The following is a 22,654-nucleotide window of genomic DNA, read 5'->3' on the forward strand; positions in this document are numbered from 1 at the left end:
TGTTCTCTTCCATTACCTGCTACTTTCAGGATAATCAGTTGGCCTGTTGTACCCCAACGTACAACTTTCCCTCTACACTGGGGTGTCCAAACTTGACAACTTTAAGATCTGGGGCTGGCTGGGGAATTCTAGGAGTTGAAGTCCACAAGTCCTAAAGCTGCCAAGGCAAGGCACCTCTACTTTATGCCCTAATTCCCCCTTTCGAGTTTGGAAATAATTTTGAAAACTGGACACGCCATTAAACAAGACAGCTTTATAAACAGCCCTTTGAGATTCTTACAAAGCCCACAAAGAGGAAGCAAATATGGAAGTGCAGGATGTTTTATTTTCTCTCTTTCTCGCAGCAGAATAAAAAAATACCATATAATGCAACCAGTTCTATGACAAGCACACTTTCCCCCAGAATAGTAGTATTCTTACAATTCAAGCAAAGAGAAGAAACTCCATTTCATATATAAAGTCTTTCTTTCAGACGTTCAGGCTTCTCAATCCAGAGGGTTTCCAAGAAGACAGGGAGAATGTTAATCCCAGAAGGCAGAGGGAAGATTATGGTGGATAAAAACTCCACCGGTTTTTAGTATTTAACTACACCCTTGCAGTCAGCATCTGCAACCCTTTTTTCTTAATATATATTTATTACATTTTATCAACAAGAATACAATGCAAAACAAAGGAAACCCCAAAAAAACGTATCTCCAATAATAATAAAAATTGTGTACAATCATCAGCCAAACATCAAATAAATCTAACATTAAACATACAAAAAAAATATCCATCCTGTCTGGATGCTGGAAAGAAAATTTATCTTATGATTAGAAGTTGGGTGATCGCATCGATGATAACATCGAAATCTCACCATTGGAAATATTTGTTTATATCTTTTTCCTGGTTAAATAAGGATGAGAAGAACATAGATAGTTATTTGTAAATCACCTTGAGTTTTTTTTAACCTGCGTCCTCTGGACAACCCTGAACTCTGCCCTGAGAAACAAACTTTTCTGTCGTGGCTTTGGCCCAATGGAGCTCTGGTTCTGGTTGGACTTTGGCCCATTTCCTCTAAAACTGCAAACTTCTGGGCTCTCTCGTGGAGGGAAATACCGTAGCATCAGTGCTGGGATTCAAAAGATTTTACTACCGGTTCTGTGGGCGTGGCCTGGTGGGCATGGTGTGGCTTGGAGGGCATGGCAGGGGAAGGATACTGCAAAATCCCCCTTCCTTCCCCACTCCAGGGGAAGGATACTGCAAAATCCCCCTTCCCTCCCCACTCCAGGAGCAGGATACTGCAAAATCCCCCTTCCCTCCCCAATCCAGGGGAAGGATACTGCAAAATCTCCATTCCCTCCCTACTCCAGGGGAAGGATACTGCAAAATCCCCCTTCCCTCCCCACTCCAGGAGCAGGATACTGCAAAATCCCCCTTCCCTCCCCAATCCAGGGGAAGGATACTGCAAAATCTCCATTGCCACCCCACTCCAGGGGAAGGATACTGCAAAATCCCCATTCCCTCCCTACTCCAGGGGAAGGATACTGCAAAATCCCCCTTCCCTCCCCACTCCAGGAGCAGGATACTGCAAAATCCCCCTTCCCTCCCCACTCCAGGAGCAGGATACTGCAAAATCCCCATTCCCTCCCCACTCCAGGGGAAGGATACTGCAAAATCCCCCTTCCCTCCCCACTCCAGGAGCAGGATACTGCAAAATCCCCATTCCCTCCCCACTCCAGGGGAAGGATACTACAAAATCCCCATTCCCACGCCACTCCAGGGGAAGGTTACTGGAAAATCCCCATTTCCTCCCGATCAGCTGGGACTCGGGAAGCAGCCAATAGATCTGAGGCAGGGCTAGCCAAAGGTGGTATTTGCCGGTTCTCCGAACTACTCAAAAATTCCGCTACCGGTTTGTCTGAACCGGTCAAAACCATCTGAATACCACCTCCGCGTAGCATCACTGAACTGGTGGAAGATTCAATCCAGATTTGTCAGGAAGCTTTGGGAACTTGGTAAAAGGAGCTTTGGAAGGAATCTCTCCTTCTAAATAGGAAGAAAGGAGCGTTTTCTCTTCAAACACTAAACATTTTGTCTCGCAAAGGTTTGGCCTGAAATATTTTCCTGCCAGGGTAACATGGTGTTTCCTGCCTTATGCATTCACTTCAGTCAAGAGTAGGAGAGAGAAATAATTCTCTGTCATGCTTGAAAAGAGGAATCTCATAGCTGGATGTCAGTACCGGCAGTCCTCGACTTACGACTGCAACAAAATTTCGGTGGTTAAATGAGACATTTGTTAAGAGGGTTTTGCCCCGTTTGGCGACCTTCCCTGCCACAGTTGTTAAGTGAATCATTGTCCGTTGATAAGTTAGTAACCTAGTTGTTAAGTGAATCTGGCTTCCCTATTGATTTTGATTGTCCGAAAGTCGCCAAAGGGGAATCACACATGATCTTGGGACACAGCAATGGTCATAAGTATGAATCAGTTGCCAAGCCCCTGAATTTCGATCACATGATCGTGGGGGAGGCTTCAAAGGCCTTAACTGTGAAAAAGGGTCATAGCTGTGAAAAACGGTCGTAATTTTTCATTGCCATTGAAACTTGGGTCACTAAATGAATTGTTGTAAGTCAAGGACCGGCTTTTATTTTAGGAGGAGATCACTGACAGCAAAGAGATTTTCTGTTTTGTTTTAAACTACGGTAGCTCCATATCTCCGTCTAGTACAGTGTTTCTCAACCTTGGCCGCTGGACGATGTGTGGACTTCAATTCCCAGAATTCCCCAGCCAGCTGGCTGGGGAATTCTGGGAGTTGAAGTCCACACATCATCCAGCGGTCAAGGTTGAGAAATAGTTGTCCCTTTTGCAGAAAAATTTGACACTAACCGAAAACAGCAGAATACTCGACTTACAACAATTCATTTAGTGGTTGCAATGTCCTGGGGTGGGGTGGGGGTATCATGTGATCAACTTTTACGAGCAAAGTCCACGGGGAAGCCAGATTCACTTAACAACCATGTGACTCATTTAACATCCGCCGTGATCCACTTAACAACTGTGTCATGAAAAGGCCGTGAAATGAGGCAAAACTCACTTAACAAATGTCTCTCAAATAGCGACAGGAATGTTGGCCTCAAATGTGGTCGTAAGCTGAGGTCTAGCTGTAGTTTAGTGCAGGGCTAAACCTATCCCAGGATCTTTGAGGGCCTGGTGAGCGTAACTAACCATCCTTTCTAAAAATTACTGGCAAACTTTCCACCATTTTGAGACAGAAAACATATGTACAGTGTCTTGGGAGACCCAAACTATATACAAAACGTTTTTTAACAACAACAATGCTGCCAAACCATTCCTGAAATGATTGCTTTTAAAAAAAATAAATAAAAATGAACAAAACTTCCTGTATTTCACAGCTTTGCCTCATCAGCGATGGCTTGATTGAGTGGCTTAAGTACCTTCTTAACCCACATTTTCCAGGAAAATATTTGGGAGGAAGTCATGACGGAGAAGCCGGTTGAAACATAATATAAGTGAATATGTAGCCTGGATATGTTCAAGGATTTCTGAGTTTCAGGAAAAGGGCTGGGACCATAAAATGTCCTGTCATTTCCTCTCCTGCCTTAATTCAAAATAATATTACAGATTAACAGAGTTGGAAGGGACCTTGTAGGTCATCTAGTCCAACCCCCCACCCAAGCAGGAGACTATACACTATTTCTGACTGATGGCAGTCCAGTCTCTTCTTGAAAGCTTCCAGGGATGAAGCTCCCACAACTTCTGAAGGCAACTTCTGTCCCATGGGTTGATTGTTCTCACTCTCAGAAAATTTCTCCTTATTTCTAGGTTGAATCTCTCCTTGATCAGTTTCCATCCATTGTTCCTTGTCTGGCCTTCAGGTGCTTTGGAAAATAGCTTGACCCCCTTCCTCCTCTCTGTGGCAGCCCCTCAAATATTGGAAGACTGCTATCCTGTCTCCCCTGGTCCTTCTCTTCACTAGACTAGCCAGGCTCAGTTCCTGCAACCGTTCGTCATATATTTTATCCTCCAGTCCCCTAATCATCCTGGTTGCTCTTCTCTGCCCTTTTTCTAGAGATTATTAATAATAATCAATATTATTATTATCATCATCAATAATAATATTGATCTACAATAATTGCACCGTTCGTTTTTCTCCTAAACTCACTACAGCTAGTCCTATTCATCTAGCATCGGTTCGAAGTCATAACAGCACCGGAAAAAGTGACTTATCACCATTTTCCCACACCACCGTCGTGGCATCCCCGTGGTCACATGATAAAAATTTGGACGCTTGGCTCAGTATTTACGACGGTTGGAGCGTCCCAGGGTCATGTGATCGCCCTTTCGCGACCTTCTGGCAAGCAAAGTCAATGGAGGAGCTAGATTCACTTAACAATCGCACTGCTGGTTGTGGCAAGAACGGTCATAAAATAGGGCAAAAACTCACTTCGCCACTGTCTCGCTTAGTCGTGGAAATTTTTGGGTTGATTGTGGTTGTAAGACGAGGTTCTACGTGTAATTCAACGTGGTGTAGATCTACAGGGGTTATATTTTTTATTTATTTATTTATTTATTATCAAATTTATAGACCGCCCTTCTCCCGAAGGACTCATATTAACTGCAACATCCGTTTGTCGTCTAAACTCAGGATCTTAAGAGGCTGAAACTCAGATCCCCTCCTCTGTCTAGTATTTGAGGTAGGCTTCTCTCCCCACATCCAATCTGATTAGATCAGGGATCACCAACCTTTCGGACCTCAGGGACCACTAAATTCATAATTTTAAATCCCGCGGACCACTAATACGATCTGCCTAATGACCGGATGGGTAGGCGTGGCTAGGTGGTCATGTGACTGGGTGGGCGTGGCCAACTCAATGTCACTTACGTCGAGGGGTGCCTCGCTGGCCTCTACTCACCCCTCCCCTCCTACCACTCCTCGCCTCCCCATCTGGACTCCTTAGGGCCCCAATAGGAAGCAGTTGTTGGAGCTAAGCAGCCACCACGAGAAAGAGTTGGCAAAATAGTTCAGTTCAAGTTGGATCTGACCGAGAAGGAGGCTCAGCAGAAGCACCTCACTGAGGACTAGGAGCATAGGCTTTCCAAGCAGAGGGAAAACCTGCGGGAGTGCAAGGCCAGGTACCGGCACCTGGAGGCTCAGCGGGCTGAGATGGTCAGCCAGTTCCAGGACATGATGCAGTCCCACTGGAACGAGGCCCTCCGGCTCTTCGCCACCAGTGGCTCTTCCCTCCAGCCTTCACCCAAAGCCCCACACCAGGAGGCTGAAGCAGACCCCCGAATCGGAATTTCTGCCTCCCTCTGACCCACACAAAAAGACCCCAAAGGGGGAGACTCTCTGCAGCAACACAAACGTTCATTGCACACATCTGTCCCAGGGGCCGTAGTTTGAGGACCCCTGATTTAATGCAATATAAAAAATGCAAATAATTTTTCTGCGGACCACCAAAATTTTTTCACAGACTACCAGTGGTCCACGGGCCATCAGTTGGTGACCACTGGGTTAGAGGACAGATTTCTTCTTCAGGATGGCTAAAGACTCCTTATTTCTCAGTACATCACCTTAGTTGTCCACCGGCAAATGGAATCCGTACACACCGTTCCCTTCCTTCATGCACAATCTGGAGGATATTTCGAAATATCACTTACACGTCCAAAGGAAATGACAATCAGCTTTCGCTTCTCCTTGCTAATTAATGTGTGATGCCTTTGCAATTCTACAAAGGAGACATAAATGCTATTGGCTGGGAAATCTCCTGCCTCTTGAATCCATTGAAATGCCACCATTCACTATATTAACATATTCAGCGGATACTGAAGATTGGAAGCACACTGTTAGCTTGGACACATATTCTCGAATGCTTAACTGCTTGTAATTATTTTGTCGTGCTCAAGAAAATAGTTATCACCAGGATGCAAAAATTCCTGCGGTAATTTTTGCGTCCCAAATATTGCAGCATTTTTGTCAGGGCAGGAAAACCAGAAAGGAAGGCAAGAAAATTTAGGCAAGAAAAACAAAATGCACAGAGTACAGTAGATGAGATACCTGATTCAATAGTAGCAACTGTGAGAGGGATCTTGGGAGTCCTAGTGGACAACCATTTAAATAGGAGCCAGCTGTGTGCAGCAGCTGCCAAAAAAGCCAACACAGTTCTAGGCTGCATCAACAGAGGGAGAGAATCAAAATCACGGGAAGTGTTAATACCATTTTATAAGGCCTTGGTAAGGCCACACTTGGAATCATGCATCCAGTTTTGGTGTTTGTTCCCTCCATCACCTGAATTCATCCAAATTCAGGAATTTAGCACTGTGGATCAGCCACGCTTTATTATATATGAAAAAGGAAAACCTTTGGGGCAGTGAAAATCCAGCGATAACATTGCTGCTGCAAATCTGTTGCCCGAAGTGACCGTGTAAATGTCTTGCTGGAGTGGCTGGTGGCCAGCGAATTTGAAACGGAGTGTAAAATGTAAAAACCCCTTCAGGGATGGATGTTCCCTTCCAGTGGGAGGAAATTTTGGCTAAGAAGCTCGCTTGGATCACAGTCAATGCGCAGAATTTGGGAGGGGGCAAAAGAGCGGCCAGGAAAAAAAAACAAAAAACGCCAAAACAAAATTTGAATTCGGGTGCATTGAAATCCAAGTCACATTTAAATGATTTAGATGAACGTAAGTTAACAGAATGGGGACGCAGTGGCTAAGGCGCTGAGCTTGTCGATCGAAAGGTCGGCAGTTCAGCGGTTCGAATCCCTAGTGCCGCATAACGGGGTGAGCTCCCGTGACTTGTCCCAGCTTCTGCCAACCTAGCAGTTCGAAAGCAGGTAAAAAATGCAAGTAGAAAAATAAGGACCACCTTTGGTGGGAAGGGAACAGCGTTCCGTGCACCTTTGGCGTTGAGTCATGCTGGCCACATGACCACAGAGATGTCTTCGGACAGCGCTGGCTCTTCGGCTTTGAAACGGAGATGAGCACCGCCCCCTAGAGTCAGGAACGACTAGCACATATGTGCGAGGGGAACCTTTACCTTCACCTTTAAATTAACAGAAGTGATTTAATTAATGTAATTTTTTTAAAAAATCCCCACATATTTAATATGCTTTCTCCTCGTAGCCATTGAACAGACTGCAGTTCCAAAGCCACACCCCACTGTCCTGATTTACACAATGTAGACCCATTGCCCTCAACCGGATTACACCATCGGAACATCGATGGCAAGTGGACAATTCCATTCCTCAGATTTCCCAAGCGCTTGTGCAATGAAGCGAAAATTGGGCAGTAGTTCAGATGGAGAAAGTGAGCCAGAGCTTTTAAAAGTCCCAAACTCGATTGAGCCAATTTTGTAATCTGCACCAAATCAGTTTTATGCAGGATCAAATGCCAATCTAGAGAACAAGAAATGTATTTTGCCTGGAATTTATATTAAAGGGGCAATAACTGTCCAGGCAATGCAAGGCATTTGAACAGGTTTTTTTTTTATCTTACCTATGGAAAGGTTTGATTTTCATTATTATTATTCCAAATAAAAAGAGAATGGAAATTAAAGGGCTGAACTACATTAATAGGCTGGAGGGAGATCAGAGGTGGGTTTCAGCGGGTTCTGGAGAACTGGTAGTGGAAATTTTGAGTAGTTCGGAAAACCAGTAAATACCTCTTCTGACTGGCCCCTCCCCCATCTATTTTCTGCCTCCAGAGTCCCTGATAATCAGGAGGAAATGGGAATTTTGCAGTATCCTTCCCCTGGAGTGAGGAGGGAATGGGGATTTTACAGTATACTTCCCTGCCATGCCCACCAAGCCATGCTACGCCCACCAAGCCTCAACCACAGAACCGGTAGTGAACATTTTTGAAACCCACCACTGAAGCAGACAGTGGAGAAAATATGTTGCTATTTGTTGTGGCTCTGTTACCTGAGCCTGTGTCATTGGCAGGAGAGGACTCCGAGAGTGAAGGAGAGGAGTTGGCAAGGCCTCCTTCTCCAGGACCCTCCTCTCTGGCAATGCCTTCAGTGTCCACCGAAGGGCAAGAGATAGGGCCGAGGCCAAGCACGTCCACGCAGCCAAGGTGGACAGTGATGAGGGAAATGAGTCTTGGCTGCATCCTCGGCAGCGTCGCAGAGATAAGCGCGCGCAACAGAAGAAAAGGGGTGCCAGAGATTAGGCTGAGTCACTGGACCACACCCCATAGGGTATAAAAGAGGGTGAGGTGGCCATTCAGACTCTGTGACAGACAAAACTAACTACTATTGAGTCACATTGCATCTTTGGAAACAACATTATCGGCCTTGGATTTATTTTACGAACTGGACAATTCTTGACTGTGGGTATTTTGTTTATTGAGTAAAAGTTCTTGGCAAGCAGCTACTGGGTTGCTGCCAAGCGTCTTATCGGAAGAATTGGTTGTCTGCCAGTTTATTTAACCCCCGGCTGTCTGTTTGTGTGTGTGTGTGAAACGGGGACAGAACACTATTGTTAAGAATCGGGGAGAAATGGGCCTGTTTCCAGCCTCCGGTGGGCCTCCGGAGTCCGGGAGAGGCTGTTTTCGCCCTCCCGGAGGCTTGAGAAAAGCCTCCGGAGCCTGGGGAGGGCAAAAACACCCCCCCACCATGGTGCAGGAGGCCGAGTAAGCCACGCCCCCATGGCCACACCCACTCAGCAACTGGGCAGAGAACCAGTTGCTAAAATTTTTCAATCCTATCCCCTGTGTGCAACCCTTTCCACGGTGAATGGGTGGTCCAGAAACGAAGACTTTTCTAAGTTCCTGGCCCACCACTGAAAATGATGGGAGTATTAGCTGAGGAGCTCACCCAGCTCACGGGGCTGGGGTAGGGGCAAACGTCTGTCCCACCCCATAAAGGACCCACTTGAATGAAAAGCACAGGATCATCATCCTCTTTTTATGACTCAATAATCCCTTGCAGGGTGGAGTCTGGGCAACTGAATGGAGATGAGTTTTTACTGGCTGGATGCCCTTCCTGTTGCCAATGCGGAATTTTATTCAGCAGATATATTCTCATTGTGCCCAGAGAGAGAAAATATCCGCCTCTACCTAGGATCGAACTCACCCACACCAGGATTTTGAAAACGAAAGTAGATGGTCACCTTGCAAAGTAAAGTAATTTAGGAGCCTTGGGTCGTATTAGGAAGTGATGCAATTCTTCAAAAAAAAGTCTCCTAATCTGCATTCATTTTAATATAATTATATTCTCTACGAAGCTTTCAGATCTCCCAGGGTTTAGATCAGGGGTCTCCAAACTTGGCAACGTTAAGACTTGTGGACTTCAACTCCCAGAATTGAGACTTGTGGACTTCAACTCCCAGAATTGAGACTTGTGGACTTCAGCTCCCAGAATTCTGGGAATTGAAATCCACAAGTCTTAACGTTGCCAAGTTTGGAGACCCCTGGTTTAGATAAAGACTTGGGTTCAGGGACAAGGAGAAGATCTGATCTCCGAGCTGCCGATGCATTGGCGGCCTAAGAAATTTAAGTTCTCCAGGCCTCCAAATCACTCTATTTCAGTCAAACGTCGCTTCTCTCTTTCTCTCTCTGTCCCCAGCAGTTGAAAATGATCCCTGATATACGTTTGGTTATAAGATAGCAGAAGACAGAAGATTCGGAAAGATGCAAACACAAAAGAGTGGCGCCAATCCACGCTTTGCCCAGTGTTGAGGAAAGGGGTGCTTGCTCTTGGGAAGTCCGGCCTTGGATCCAGCCATCACACAGGGATACTGGTACCCCCTTCACTATGAAGGGAGGCCTTGGAAACCTCTGTGCTGACCGTGGACAGAGGAAAAGTCTCGTACTTCTCCTTCTCACGACTACAGCTGCAACGGTAAAGCAAGGCCTTGACTTCTTTCTGGAAATTGCTATTGAGGAACCCGTAGATGATGGGGTTGATGCAGGTGGAAGCCATGGCTGTGAGGTGGCAGAGAGAGAAAATTAAGTTGTAGTAGCAGACCGAGATCTTCTGGTGGTCCCAGTCATAAAGGGCATTGAAGAACATGAGGGGGAACCAACAAGCGGCGAAAGCTACCACAATGCAAGCCAACATGACATTGACCTTCCGGTGGCTGGTGGCCCGGGAGCCATCATTGGCTCGCTCCACCATGTCCTTCCGGCGTTGAAGGCGTAGGAAGATGCGGAAGTAGCAGGCGAGGATGAGCAGCAAAGGGAGGCAGTACTGGAAGAGCAGGAGGAACGTGGTGTAAGACAAGCGGTGCTGATCGGAGGGCCAGCGCTCGATGCAGACCAGGTGGTTGGCCAAGGAGTCGAAGGGAAGGGTCAAGTTTTGAAAAGGCTCGTTGGTCAAGATGGTGAAGGACAGGAAGGGCAGGGAAATCCCGCAGGCCACCACCCAGGTGAGACCGACGGCCATATAAGCGTGGTTGGCCGCCGGTTTCCACCCAGTTGGGTTGATGATGAGCTGGTGTCTCTCCAGAGCGATCCAGACCAAGGACAGGATGGACACCGTGACAGAAACACACTGAACAAAGGGGCTGACCTTGCAGACAACTTCTCCCAAGATCCAGTGGTCCATCAGGGTATAAATGACGGTGACGGGCATGCAAACGAGGGACACGAGGATGTCGGAGAAGGAGAGGTTGGCGATGAATATGTTGGTCACGTTCCTCATCTCCTTCTGCTGGACGATGACGCACACCAGGCAGAGGTTGCCCGTCAGCCCCACCGCGATGAGGACGCTGTAAGCCACGATCAGGAAGGTGCTGTTCCCCACCGACTCACCACAGGACATGCCGTGCTCCTCCAGCAGGTTCAGTTGCTCCGAAAAGTTCAGGTAGAGGAGACTCAGCAGCTGGTCCATAGCAGTTCCTCCTCCTCCTCCTCAGCGGATGGAAAGATGCCGCCTCTCACCAAAGGAGAGTTCTTTCTCTCACGCACACGACTGTGTTGACCAGGAATTTCCTGGACCAAGAAAGAATTAGTGCATTGATTATATCTCTGTCTCTGTCTCTGTCTCTGTCTCTCTGTCTCTCTGTGTGTGTCTGTCTCTCTGTCTCTCTCTCTGTCTCTCTCTGTATCTCTGTGTGTGTCTCTCTGTGTCTCTCTGTCTCTGTCTCTGTCTCTCTGTCTCTGTCTCTGTCTCTATCTCTTAATCTCTTAATCTATCAATCTATCAATCTATCTATCTATCTATCTATCTATCTATCTATCTATCTATCTATCTATCTATCTATCATCTCTGCTAAACAAATAATTCCCTCAACACTGTCAAACTAGTTACTAAGTCTGCATGACTATTAATCTTCTCATCGTTCCCATCACGTATCTCCTTCCACTTATGACTGCATGACTGTAACCTTGTTGCTGGTATCCTTACGATTTATATTGACTGTTTCCTAATATGATTCGATTGCTTATTTGTTCCCTATGACTATCATTAAGTGTTGTACCTTGTGATTCTTGACGAATATATCTTTTCTTTCATGTACACCGAGAGCGTATGAACCAAGACAAATTCCTTGTGTGTCCAATCACACTTGGCCAATAAAGAATTCTATTCTGTTCTGTTCTGTTCTGTTCTGTTCTGTTCTGTTCTGTTCTGTTCTGTTCTATATTCTATTCTATTCTATTCTATTCTATTCTACTCTACTCTACTCTACTCTATATTCCCTATTCTATTCTATTCTGTTCTGTTCTGTTCTCTCTTTCTCTCCATCTATCTATCTATCTATCTATCTATCTATCTATCTATCTATCTATCTATCTCTCCCTCTCTCTCTAACCTCCAAGAACATCACAGTTAACATTTCTTAAGGAAAAAAAAAACACCTCTTAGTTTATAGTATTATATAAATTGAAAAGCAATGTGACTGTGTTACTATATTATTTTAAAAAGCCTATAATGTTTTCTTAAAAATCCGCTGCATAAAAAAAGCTACATGGCAAAGAGAGCGAGGAAACACGCCCCCTCCCCCAAATCATCTATGCTGTTTAAAGAACAAAAAGGGAAAAGTAGGGATAAAAATAATTTAATAATACCATCACAAATTAAACTAGAAAGTCAAAACAAAGCCATAATACTAAAATATCTCTATTAATAAGTAGATAAGTAGGTAGGTATGGAGAGAGAGAAGGGTGGAGGGAGGGAGAGGGAGGGAGTGGGAGAAAAAGAAAGAGAGAGAGAGAGAAGAGAGAGAGAGAGAGAGAGAGAGAGAGAGAGAGAGAGAGAGAGATCATCATCCATGTGGGACAAAGCATGAACTGCACAGTCACAGCTGCCAACTTTGAGCCGTGGTGGCACAGTGGTTAGAATGCAGTATTGCAGCCTAATTCTGCTGCCTGCCGGCTGCCTGCAATTTGTCAGTTCGAATCACACCAGGCTCCAGGTTGACTCAGCCTTCCATCCTTCCGAGGTGAGTAAAATGAGGACCCAGATTGTTGGCGGCAAGAGGCTGACTCTGTAAACTGTTTAGAGAGGGCTGTAAAAGCACTGTGAAGCGGTATATAAGTCTAAGGGTTATTGCTATTTATTTATTTGATACTGCCCGATCACCAAAGTTGCCCTAGTCAAAACCACTTATATATTATTGGTCCAACCTTATCCTAAAAGAGGGCTGATTTTCTCCAAAAGATATATTTCAAGAAATGGGGTCTAAAGTACAAAAAATAATAATAATTGGGTATGGTCACATTAATAACTGGCTCAGACCATATTTTTAAAAAATGCCAGTCCTGATATTTTCCAAATAATTGGAAAGGTTAATGGCCCAAGCGCTTAAAAAAATATAAGACAGGGTCTTATTTTCAGGGAAACACGGTAGAAAAGATATAAATAGAAATAAAAAAGAGCAAGCTAAATCCCAAAAGGCTAGAAAATTCTTGGAAGCTTGGCATTCAAATAAATCAGCCATCAATAGACACATAGAGCTAAACTACACTTAGATACCATTTAAAAGAAGCAATAAAAAAGCTAGGAAGGAAACAAAAAGACCGGAACACATTCCCAACAAAAAACCCAGATAAGCGAGGATTAATGCCAGACAAACAATCAAGCAGAAAACAATACCCTAATCAAGGAACTGCCAAAGAGAAAACCATATTCCCCAACACCGACAAGTCAAGCTTCTATATAAATAGAGAGCAAACCCTACACTCAGTAGGAGTGATGATGTTACCTAGTCAGGTAAGGAGAGGTCTGCAGAAAAAATCAAGTAACCAAGAGCATCAAGGAGTCTGCAATTGAAATCTGAGCTACATAAAATCTCCTCTTTAGGAGAAAAAAAAAAACCACCCCATAACAATGTTGAAATCCGTGCCATTAAATTTTAGTCTCCATTGCAGCCATTCCAAGAGCATCCAATCCCTGTCCTTTAACCTCGGCTTCTGCGTTTTATTTTCATAAAACGAAGTCTCACTTCTTTGCGACCGCCTTCTAAACACACCACACATCTTTGCAAAGCAAAGCTGGAATGGCTTGAAATGGAAATCCACCCAGCCTTACGAAAGAAAGCGAGAGAAAAAGAATGGGATGCAAATCGCTTCTGATTTTTTTTTTTTTGCTAATTTCGTGAATCATCAGGAGCTAAGCTTGATTCCAGGGTGATCTCCCTACCAACACCAAAGACAGGTCCCCATGTATCAAATAAGCTTTTGAGGGGGCTGATATCCTTCCGAGGTAGGTAAAATGAGAACCCGGATTGTGGGGGCAATAAACTGACTTTGTATTTAAAAAAAACACCGCTTAGGGGGGCCCGAAAGCCCTACTAAGCAGGTATATACAAAAGTATTAAGGTTATTGCTTAACGCATTGTAAGCCGCCCTGAGTCTCCGGAGAAGGGCGGCATATAAACCGAACCAATAAATAAATAAATAAATAAATATCCTTTGTTAACTATTCCCCGCATCTTTTTCCTCATATTTGAAGCTCTCTCTCTCTTTTTTTTAAAGTTTTTAATTTTTATTTCTCATAAACATACTTAAACGTACAGTCACTTATCCATTTTAAAACATATATATTTATCTTTTGATCTTCATATTAGTTCTTCCTAAAAAAAAATAGGATATATTCGGGGTTGCTCTTCTACCATTCCCTCTCCCTTATTTTACCTTTCCTCTCCTTCTTCCCTTTCCTTCCTTCTTCTACCTCTTTCTACTTTCTTCTTTCCTCCTCTCCTTCCCCTCCTCTCCTTCCCCTTCCCTTCCTCACCCTCTTCCTCCCTTTCTAACCCTCTCTCCTACACTTATTTCCCCTCCCTTTCTTCCTCTCCTTTTCCCTCTCTTCTATCCCTCTTTCTTCTCTACTATCCGTCCCTCTACTCCTGTCTCCATCGTTGTTTTCATTTTCAGTTCAATATATTTTCAAAATGGTATTCGAGCAAGCCCGATTTTCTATTTACATGTATCTTCATTTCAATTTCTTTTCTATTTACTAATTACACCTATATCATCATTCATGAACATTTATATAATAACATTTTTCCCCTCCCCCCCCTCCTTCCCCCTTTTCCATTGGATAGGGCAAAGACAAATGAGAGAAAAGACCCCCCAAAAAAAGGAATAGAAACCCAGATGACATCTCTCTCTCTTTTTAGTAAGCGATGGAGATCTGTTTCCTGCCACTTCTGCTCTCTGCAACACCCCAAAAGGTGCTTTTTCCAAAAGGCAGCTGGACTTTCTTGTTTCCACACACCCCGCCCTCCTTGAAAACATTTCGCTTCTTCTCCGAGAAGCTTCTTCAGTTCTGCTTCTTCAGTTCATCCAAGCTTCTTGGAGGAGAAGCGAAACGTTTTCAAAGGCGGGGAAAAAAATCCTCAAGAAAAGTCAATTTGCCTTTTGAAAAAGAGCACTTTTGGGGCAACCAAGACCTGGATGATTTGAGAATCTCCAGAGACAACAAGCCCCAAATGCCATTTACCCAGATGGGCTCAGCAGCAATTTCCTTGCAGAGGGAGTGCCTAGAAATAATTTGCACCTAGCTTGGCTTAACGGTGATATCTCTCCATGCGGCCAAGATCCTAAGCAAATGCTCTCCTAAGGTGGGGAAAAAAACCAGCACCTGCCTGATTTTACCTGGAAACAGCCCAGGCCTGGGATGCTATTTGCAAACCGGTGGAGGATGGATGGCGATTTGTCTATCCAAGAAAGACGCACAGATCATCCCCAACACCCGCTCTTGGGTCTGCGCTAAAGCTGGACATCCAAAGGGCGCCTGTAAGGCGCAAAGTTCCCGAAAGGATCGCGTTGGGTCTCCTCGCTTTGCTGAATGACCCCCCGGAACCAACCAGGGCAGCTGCTCCAAGACTGACAGACAGAAAGACAGATGGACTGACTGCCAAACCGGCAGGCAGAGCTCAGCAATTTTTTCCGCACCAGCCTTGCATCTTTCGTGGGTGGGTGGATTGGGGAGGGGGTCCTGCTTTGCAAGGCTGCAGGCTTCTCCCCCCCCTTTTCGTGTTGCAAAGGGCTAGCTCCCCCACTCCTCCACCCACCCACCCCCCAATTCTCGCGCTGCCTTCCTCTCAACCAGCATCTCTGGGCAGGTGGGAGGAAAAAATGCCAACCACCAAAAAAAAAAGACTTTTGGGGGGGATTGGGGGTCTTTTTGGCTTTTGGCTCGCGCTCCTTTGCCCGCCTTCTCTCGCCCACCCCCCAACCCTCTCCGAGGAGCCCCTTCCCCAAAGCCCGCCGCTTGCCTTCTCCCGGCCCGCGGGGGCCAGATGTTGCGCAGCTGGCGAGACAGATCGCCGGAATTTCTCGCCCTGGGTAGGAAAGAAAGAGCAGGCGGTTTTGGCTCCGGTCCGGCTCTTTTTTGCTCGGCTGCTCGGTGGCTCTGCTGCGCCTCCGTCCCCCCGTGGGTGGGTGAGTGGGTGGATGCTGGGAGGAGAGCCCAGCTGTCCGGCGGGAGCTGTGCTGCCAACGGGGTCAGAGAGGCCGGGGACGCCCTAGGCATCCAGCAGGCGGAGGGTTGGGAAGGTGGAGCAGCAACACACCCCTCACCGGACGGATGGCTGGCTGCTTACCTGGTCCTCGCCTCTTAAGGACTAGCACCTTGCAGGTCTCGCTCCTCTTCTTCCCCCAACGGCTCAAGGCTTCCCTGGCCGCCTTTCCTGCGCAGGTAAATTGCCCCTTAAGCGCTCCGGGCTCTTTCCTTCCTTCCTCCTCCTCGACCAGGTGGGGAGAGAAAACAGCCAGCCAGGAGCCGGCCGGGGGCTCTTATGCGGGCGCAGCCAAGCCTCCCCGTCGCCCAAACCCCTCCCTTGGGAGGAGGAATGGGCTTGGCAGGCAGCCCCCTCCCCCGCACGTGGGGACCCCTCCCAGGCCTCGCCTCCCGCCCCCGCCTCCTCCCACGGGCTCAGGTGAGGGCAGCTGGCCGGGTCTCCCTTTCCGAGCCCTTCCTGGAGGGGGACAGGATCCCCCTTCCTAGGGTGGGGAGGGGACCCCGCGATTGTAAAAGCCCCCCTCTCCCCGGGAGCCGTTTGCCTCCGGAGGCGCCGCGTGGAAGCGTGGGGAGCCAGAGTGGGGTGAGCGGATGGTGGGAGAGGGAAAATGGCACGGGAGTCCCGTCCCCCGCAACGGCCCTTGACCGCCAACTCAGCAATGTAAGAAGCCGCCTGTATTTGCCCAGGGAGGGGGGATCACACCAAGACCCCCTTTCTTCTCTCGGAGGCATTTCGATTCCTTCCGTGAAAGTGAAGAAGAAAAATTGGGAGGGAAACCTGCAAGTGCTCCATGAGAGTTGGGATTGCCTTCCTTCCTTCCCTTCCCTTCCTTCCTTCCCTTCCTTCTTTTCCTTCCTTCCTTTCCTTCCCTTCCTTCCTTCCCTTCCTTCCTTCCTTTCCTTCCTTCCTCCCTCCTTCCCTTCCTTTCTTCTTTCCTCCCTCCCTTCCCTCCCCTTCTCCCCTCCTTCCTTCCTTCCTCCCTCTCCTTCCTTCTCCCTCCCTCCCTCCTTCCCTTCCTTTCCCTCCTCCCCTCCTTCCTTCCTCCCTCCTTCCTTCCTTCCTTCCCTTTCTTCTCCCATCTTCCTTCCTCCCTCTTTCTCTTCCATCCTTCTTTCCTCCCTCCCTCCTTCTATCCCTTCCCTTCTCCCCTCCTTCCTTCCTCCCTCTCTCTCCTCCCTTCTCCCTCCCTCTTTCCGTCCCTTTCTTCTTCCATCTTCCTTCTTCCCTCCCTCCCTCCCTCTCCTTCTTTCTTTCTCTCCCTTTCTTCTTCCATCTTCCTTCTTTCCTCCCTCCCTCCCTCCCTTAACATACCACACCCATTTGCAGAAATCTGGAATTGTTTTTTTTCCCCCTTGGCACTCTCTGCTCCATTAGCACCTAGTGTAAATTTGAGCCATAGAGGCAAAGACCACTGTGGATTTCTGATCCCATCCTTCCCAGGTAGAGATCCTGGAGGCACCTCCAGGAAAAACCCAACGACGCCCAATTTCTCAGGATGTTAACTCTCCCCTTGCGGGGAGAGAACCATTTATTTATTTATTTATTTATTTATTTATTTATTTATTTATTTATTTATTTATTTATTTATTTGTCATATTTCTATGCCGCCCACTCTCCGAGGACTCTGGGCAGCTTACACCAAAGACAGTATACTAAATAGCATATTGCCTCCTAACAAACTGGGTCCTCATTTTACCCACCTCGGAAGGATGGAAGACCAAAAAAATCTGCAGGGAACTGCCAGACCCCCCCCCTCCCCCCAGATTTTCTGAATCCCCTTCAGTGACGGACAGCACTTGCACCGAGATGTTGCTCCTTCTCCCTGAACATTAAAATGCTCCTGAAATGCGAACGGGCTGCCCTTTTAAAATTGTTATTATTTTTAAAGAGGGGGGGGGAAAAGAAGGAGCAAAAACAGAGAAGCCCAAATAACAGCGTGGTCAATGCCTGGAATGCACTCCCTGACTCTGTAGTTTCTTCCCCAAATCCCCAAAACTTTAACCTTAGACTGTCTACTGTTGACCTCACCCCATTCCTAAGAGGTCTGTAAGGGGCGTGCATAAGCGCATCAGCGTTCCTACCATCCCTGTCCTAATATTCCTTTTTACTTACTCTTTTCATGTATTCCAATTACGTTTATACTTTTATCTGTTATCTTATATATGCTTGACAAAATAAACTTATGATTATATGATTATGATTATGATAAATGACCGCTTGGATTAGCACGCAGCATCTCCCTTAGTCAATCCAGTCTTTTCCAATTTCCTTCGTGGAGCTGGGCATTTTCTCTTTGCTTTGCATCAGCCGAGCAATCAGAAACCTGCAGCTCTGACCCCCAATTAGTTATTCCCCACCTTTGCCTTAACTAATTGCCTGCTCCCCACTAGGCGCCCATCAATGGAACTCACTATTACGTAACCTTCCCTTCCTGAGGCCCAAATCATGCAGCTATTCCCCCAAAGCCAATCTAAGCAGCCTGACAAGGCAGAGGTGGAGAGAGAGGTGGAAGGGCTGTAAAACTCGCTCAAGAAAGATGAAAGAAAGAAAGAAGGAAGGAAGGAAGGAAGGAAGGAAGGAAGGAAGGAAGGAAAGGAAGGAAGGAAGGAAGGAAGGAAGGAAGGAAGGAAGGAAGGAAGGAAGGAAAGAGAAAGAAAGGAAGGAAGGAAGGAAGGAAGGAAGGAAAGAAAGAAAGAAAGAAAGAAAGAAAGAAAGAAAGAAAGAAAGAAAGAAAGAAAGAAAGAAAGAAGAAAGAAAGAAAGAACAACTAAGATGATCAAAGGCCTGGAGACTAAACCATATGAAAAACGGCTGCAGGTTTTGGGTCTGTCTAGTCTAAAGACTAAAGACTAGGGATGTGGTGGCTCAGTGGTTAAGATGCTGAGCTTGTCGATCAGAAGGTCGGCAGTTCAGCGGTTCGAATCCCTAGTGCCGCGTAACAGGGTGAGCCCCTGTTATTTGTCCCAGCTTCTGCCAACCTAGCAGTTTGAAAGCACGTAAAAAATGCAAGTAGAAAAATAGGGACCCCCTTTGGTGGGAAGGGAACAGCGTTTTCCGTGCGCCTTTGGCGTTGAGTCATGCCGGCCACATGCCCACGGAGACGTCTTCGGACAGCGCTGGCTCTTCGGCTTTGAAACGGAGATGAGCACCGCCCCCTAGAGTCAGGAACGACTAGCACATCTGTGCAAGGGGAACCTTTACCTTTAGTCTAAAGAAAAGAAGAGTTAGGGGTGACACGATAGCAGTATTTCAGTATTTCAGGGGCTGCCACACAGAAGAGGGGTTCAAATCATTCTACCAAGCACCAGAGGGCAGGACAAGAAACAATGGTTGGAAATTAATCCAGGAGAGAAGCAATTAAGGAGAACTTCCCAACAGTGAGGTCAATCAACCAGTGGAACTGCTTGCCACCAGAAGTTGTGGATGCTTCATCGTTGGAAGTTTTTATGAAGAAACTGGACAGTCACTTGTCCGAGATGGTATAGGTTCTCCTGCTTGAGCAGGGGGCTGGACTAGAAGACCTCCAAGGTCCCTTCCAGCTCCATTCTACTATAAAACAGCCAATTGTGGGTAGTTTGTCAGAGCCCACCTGCCCCAGCCCTCGCACCCCTGCAGCTGATTGATTAAGGGACCTTCTTGACGTATACAGAATGGATCAATGAAGCTTTGTTAAGACTGCTCTACTTTCTCTTTATTCTTTCTGTCTTTGGCTTCTAAACTGTGACTCCCTCAGCCAGCAACAGCTTCAAACCCTCTGAAGTCTCATCCTTTATGCTCCGTGGGGAGCAATGTTTGCGGGGGGGGGAGCCTCTTAGGCTGAGCTAAGGGGCTTACATGTGAGCCCACCCAGAGGAATGAGCCGCGTGCTGCAAAAGCAACGATAGGACAAAGGGAAGTCCTGAGGGCAGAGCCAAGAATGACCAACTGGACATCGGCCGAGATCTGCGTAATGCATCCGATGCAGCAGCTTCTGCTACAAAGGCAGATTACATCAATTTGGGTTACTCTCACGAAATCCTCAGATTGCAATCAAGTAATGGATAGAGGCATGATTCATATACGAAGGCTCGTGGCTCGGGACGAGCTGAGACATCCCAAAGTGCCCAGTGATTTTAATCCTTTGATAGCAGTTGTAGGGATGAGTGGTGGGGCGGTGGCCTAGATGTCTCGCAATCAGGAGGCTGTGAGTTCGATCCTAGGTAGAGGCAGATATTTCTCTTTCTGGGCACAATGAGAATATATCTGCTGCGAACTCCGCATTGGTGACAGGAAGGGCATCCGGTCAATAAACACTCAGCTCCATTCAGTTGCCCCGACTCCAGCCTGATGCAAGGGATTACAGGGTCATTAAAAGACCCCAAAAAATAGCAGTTACAGGGATATTTTATCTACTCTGAATCTCCCCAATTCATTTCCTTTGTGGTGGCCCTAGGTCCATGATGGTGAACATATGGCATGCCTGCCACAGGTGGCACACGGAGCCATGTCGCCTGGCACGCCAGCTCAGCTAGGGCACGCATGCACGCGCCAGCCAGCTAATTTTTGGGCTTTCTGGGCCCACCAGAAGTAGGGAAACAGGCTGTTTCCTGCCTCCGGAGGGCCTGCGGGTGGGATGGGGAAGGCTGTTTTCGCCCTCCCCAGATGCATAGAGAGGATCTGGAACCAGGTGAGACAGAAAAACGGGCCTACCGGGACAGTGTGTGCCAGGAGTGGGGGGGAGGGGGGTCGCGCGCGCATGCACGGGGCGCATAAAATTATGGGTGTCGGCATGTTCGCGCGTGAACTTTACCCACCCACCCCCCTTCCTGGCACGCGATGGCAAAAAGGTTAGCCATCACTAGGTTCAAGGCAGAGGTGGCATTCAGCAGGTTCTGACCAGTTCTGCAGAACCCGTAGCAGAAATTTTGAGTAGTTTGGAGAACCGGGTAAATACCGCCTCTGACTGGCCCTGCCCCCATCTATTCTCTGCTTCCCGAGTCCCAGCGAATTGGGGGGGAATGGGGATTTTGCAGGATCCTTCCCCTGCCATGCCCACCAAACCACGCCCACAGAACCGGTAATAAAAAAAAATTGAATCCCACCACTGATTCAAGGGCCCTGGGAGACAGAGAAATCCCAAGAGGCTATTGATAAGAAAAGATGTCTATCCCCTTAACGCCAGATCGTTGTCAATCAGTGCTACTAAATCACAAATTTGTCCAAGCGAATCTGAAGTATTGTTTCTGTACTCGTTATTCTATTGGTCTTGCTATTTTACTTCCATTTAATCATGCCTGATCGTCGGAGACTGCCTGGATAAGTCCCTGCAGTTTTCATGGCAAGATTTTCCAGAAGTGGTTTGCCATTGCCTCCTTCCTAGGGCTGAGAGAGAGCGACTGGCCCAAGGCAGTGGTGAAATCCAATTTTTTTTTACTACCGGTTCTGTGGGTGTGGCTTGGTGGGCGTGGCAGGAAAGGATACTGCAAAATCCCCATTCCCTCCCCACTCCTGGGAGAAGGATATTGCAAAATCTCCATTCCAACCCCACTCTGGGGCCAGCCAGAGGTGGTATTTGCCGGTTCTCCAAACTACTCAGAATTTCCGCTACCGGTTCTCTGAACTGCTCAAAATCTCCGCTACTGGTTCTCTGAACTGCTCAAAATTTCCGCTACCAGTTCTCCAGAACCTGTCAGAACCTGCTGGATTTCACCCCTGACCCAAGGTCACCCAGCTAGTTTCATGCCCAAAGTGGGACTAGAACTCAGTTTCCCCATTTCTAACCTGATGCTTTAACCGCTACCTCAAACTGGCTCTCTCGTTGGTGTTATTACTTTTATTTTTTTTAGCATCATGCTTTTTCTATCATTCCCAGGGCAATTTGCAAAGTGCAGTTGAAAAATGCAATAAGAAGACAGCAATTTTTTTCCTTGTGAAAAACCTACAGAGCAGCCGGCCGACTCGTAGAACTGTAGATTTAATTGAGAGCCATTGAACATCACATCAAAATATCTTTCTGGAAGGAGAAAGTGGCAAATGAGCTTCCCTGGGAGGCAGATTCTGCCATTGTGGGGCTACCCGTGAAAAATCCTCTGGGAGGAGGTCTGGAAGTATTTCTAGCAGGATTACCAGATTCTGTAACAGCTTTGTTCCCTCGGCCACCTGTCTTGTAAACTCACAAGATTTGTTTTACTCGCCATGTAAATGTAGACATCCGAACTAACGGTGTTGTCTCTCTGTGTCATATACTGTGTTTCCCCGAAAGTAAGACCCTGTCTTATATTTTTTTGAACCCTGGTCTTATTTTCGGGGAGGTCTTATTATTTTGGGGTGCGTGGAGCAAGACGGGGCTCCTCTTGTCGTCTTCTCTGATTTCCAGCTCTGTCTCCCTAACCCTAACCAGAGGAAATGGCGGGGACTGTCTGTGCATGCGTTTAAATATTTTTGGGGAGGGCTTATTTTCGGGGAAGGGCTTATTTTTGGGGAAACACGGTAATATATGTGGGCATATGCATAATTATGTATGTATTTATGTATTCATGTTTATGTAGTGTGCATTGGAGGTGGTGATCCGTTGAGAGCTGTATGCAATGAAATTTCATTTTAATGCATATCAATTAGTGTACTTTAAAAATGAAAATAAAGTTATTAATTCTATTCTATTCTATTCTATTCTATTCTATTCTATTCTATTCTATTCTATTCTATTCTATTCTATTCTCTATTCTGTTCTATTCTATTCTATTCTATTCTTTATTCCATTCCATTCT

General features: G+C 46.6%; 1 protein-coding gene across 1 annotated transcript; it reads right to left on the reverse strand.

The window, feature by feature from the left end:
* Positions 1–305: 305 nt before the first annotated feature.
* On the reverse strand, positions 306–16,856 carry LOC117676057 (neuropeptide Y receptor type 1-like). The gene is made up of 2 exons (XM_034435213.3): positions 15,990–16,856; positions 306–10,932 (listed from the first exon to the last, which is right to left on the reverse strand). The coding sequence occupies exon 2, from the start codon at positions 10,829–10,831 to the stop codon at positions 9,725–9,727; it is 1,107 nt and encodes a 368-aa protein (XP_034291104.1). The 5' UTR covers positions 10,832–10,932; positions 15,990–16,856; the 3' UTR covers positions 306–9,724.
* Positions 16,857–22,654: the final 5,798 nt, after the last annotated feature.

Source organism: Pantherophis guttatus, chromosome 9 (genome assembly GCF_059756535.1).
Source record: "Pantherophis guttatus breed Tessera chromosome 9, ASM5975653v1, whole genome shotgun sequence".
NCBI lineage: Eukaryota > Metazoa > Chordata > Lepidosauria > Squamata > Colubridae > Pantherophis > Pantherophis guttatus.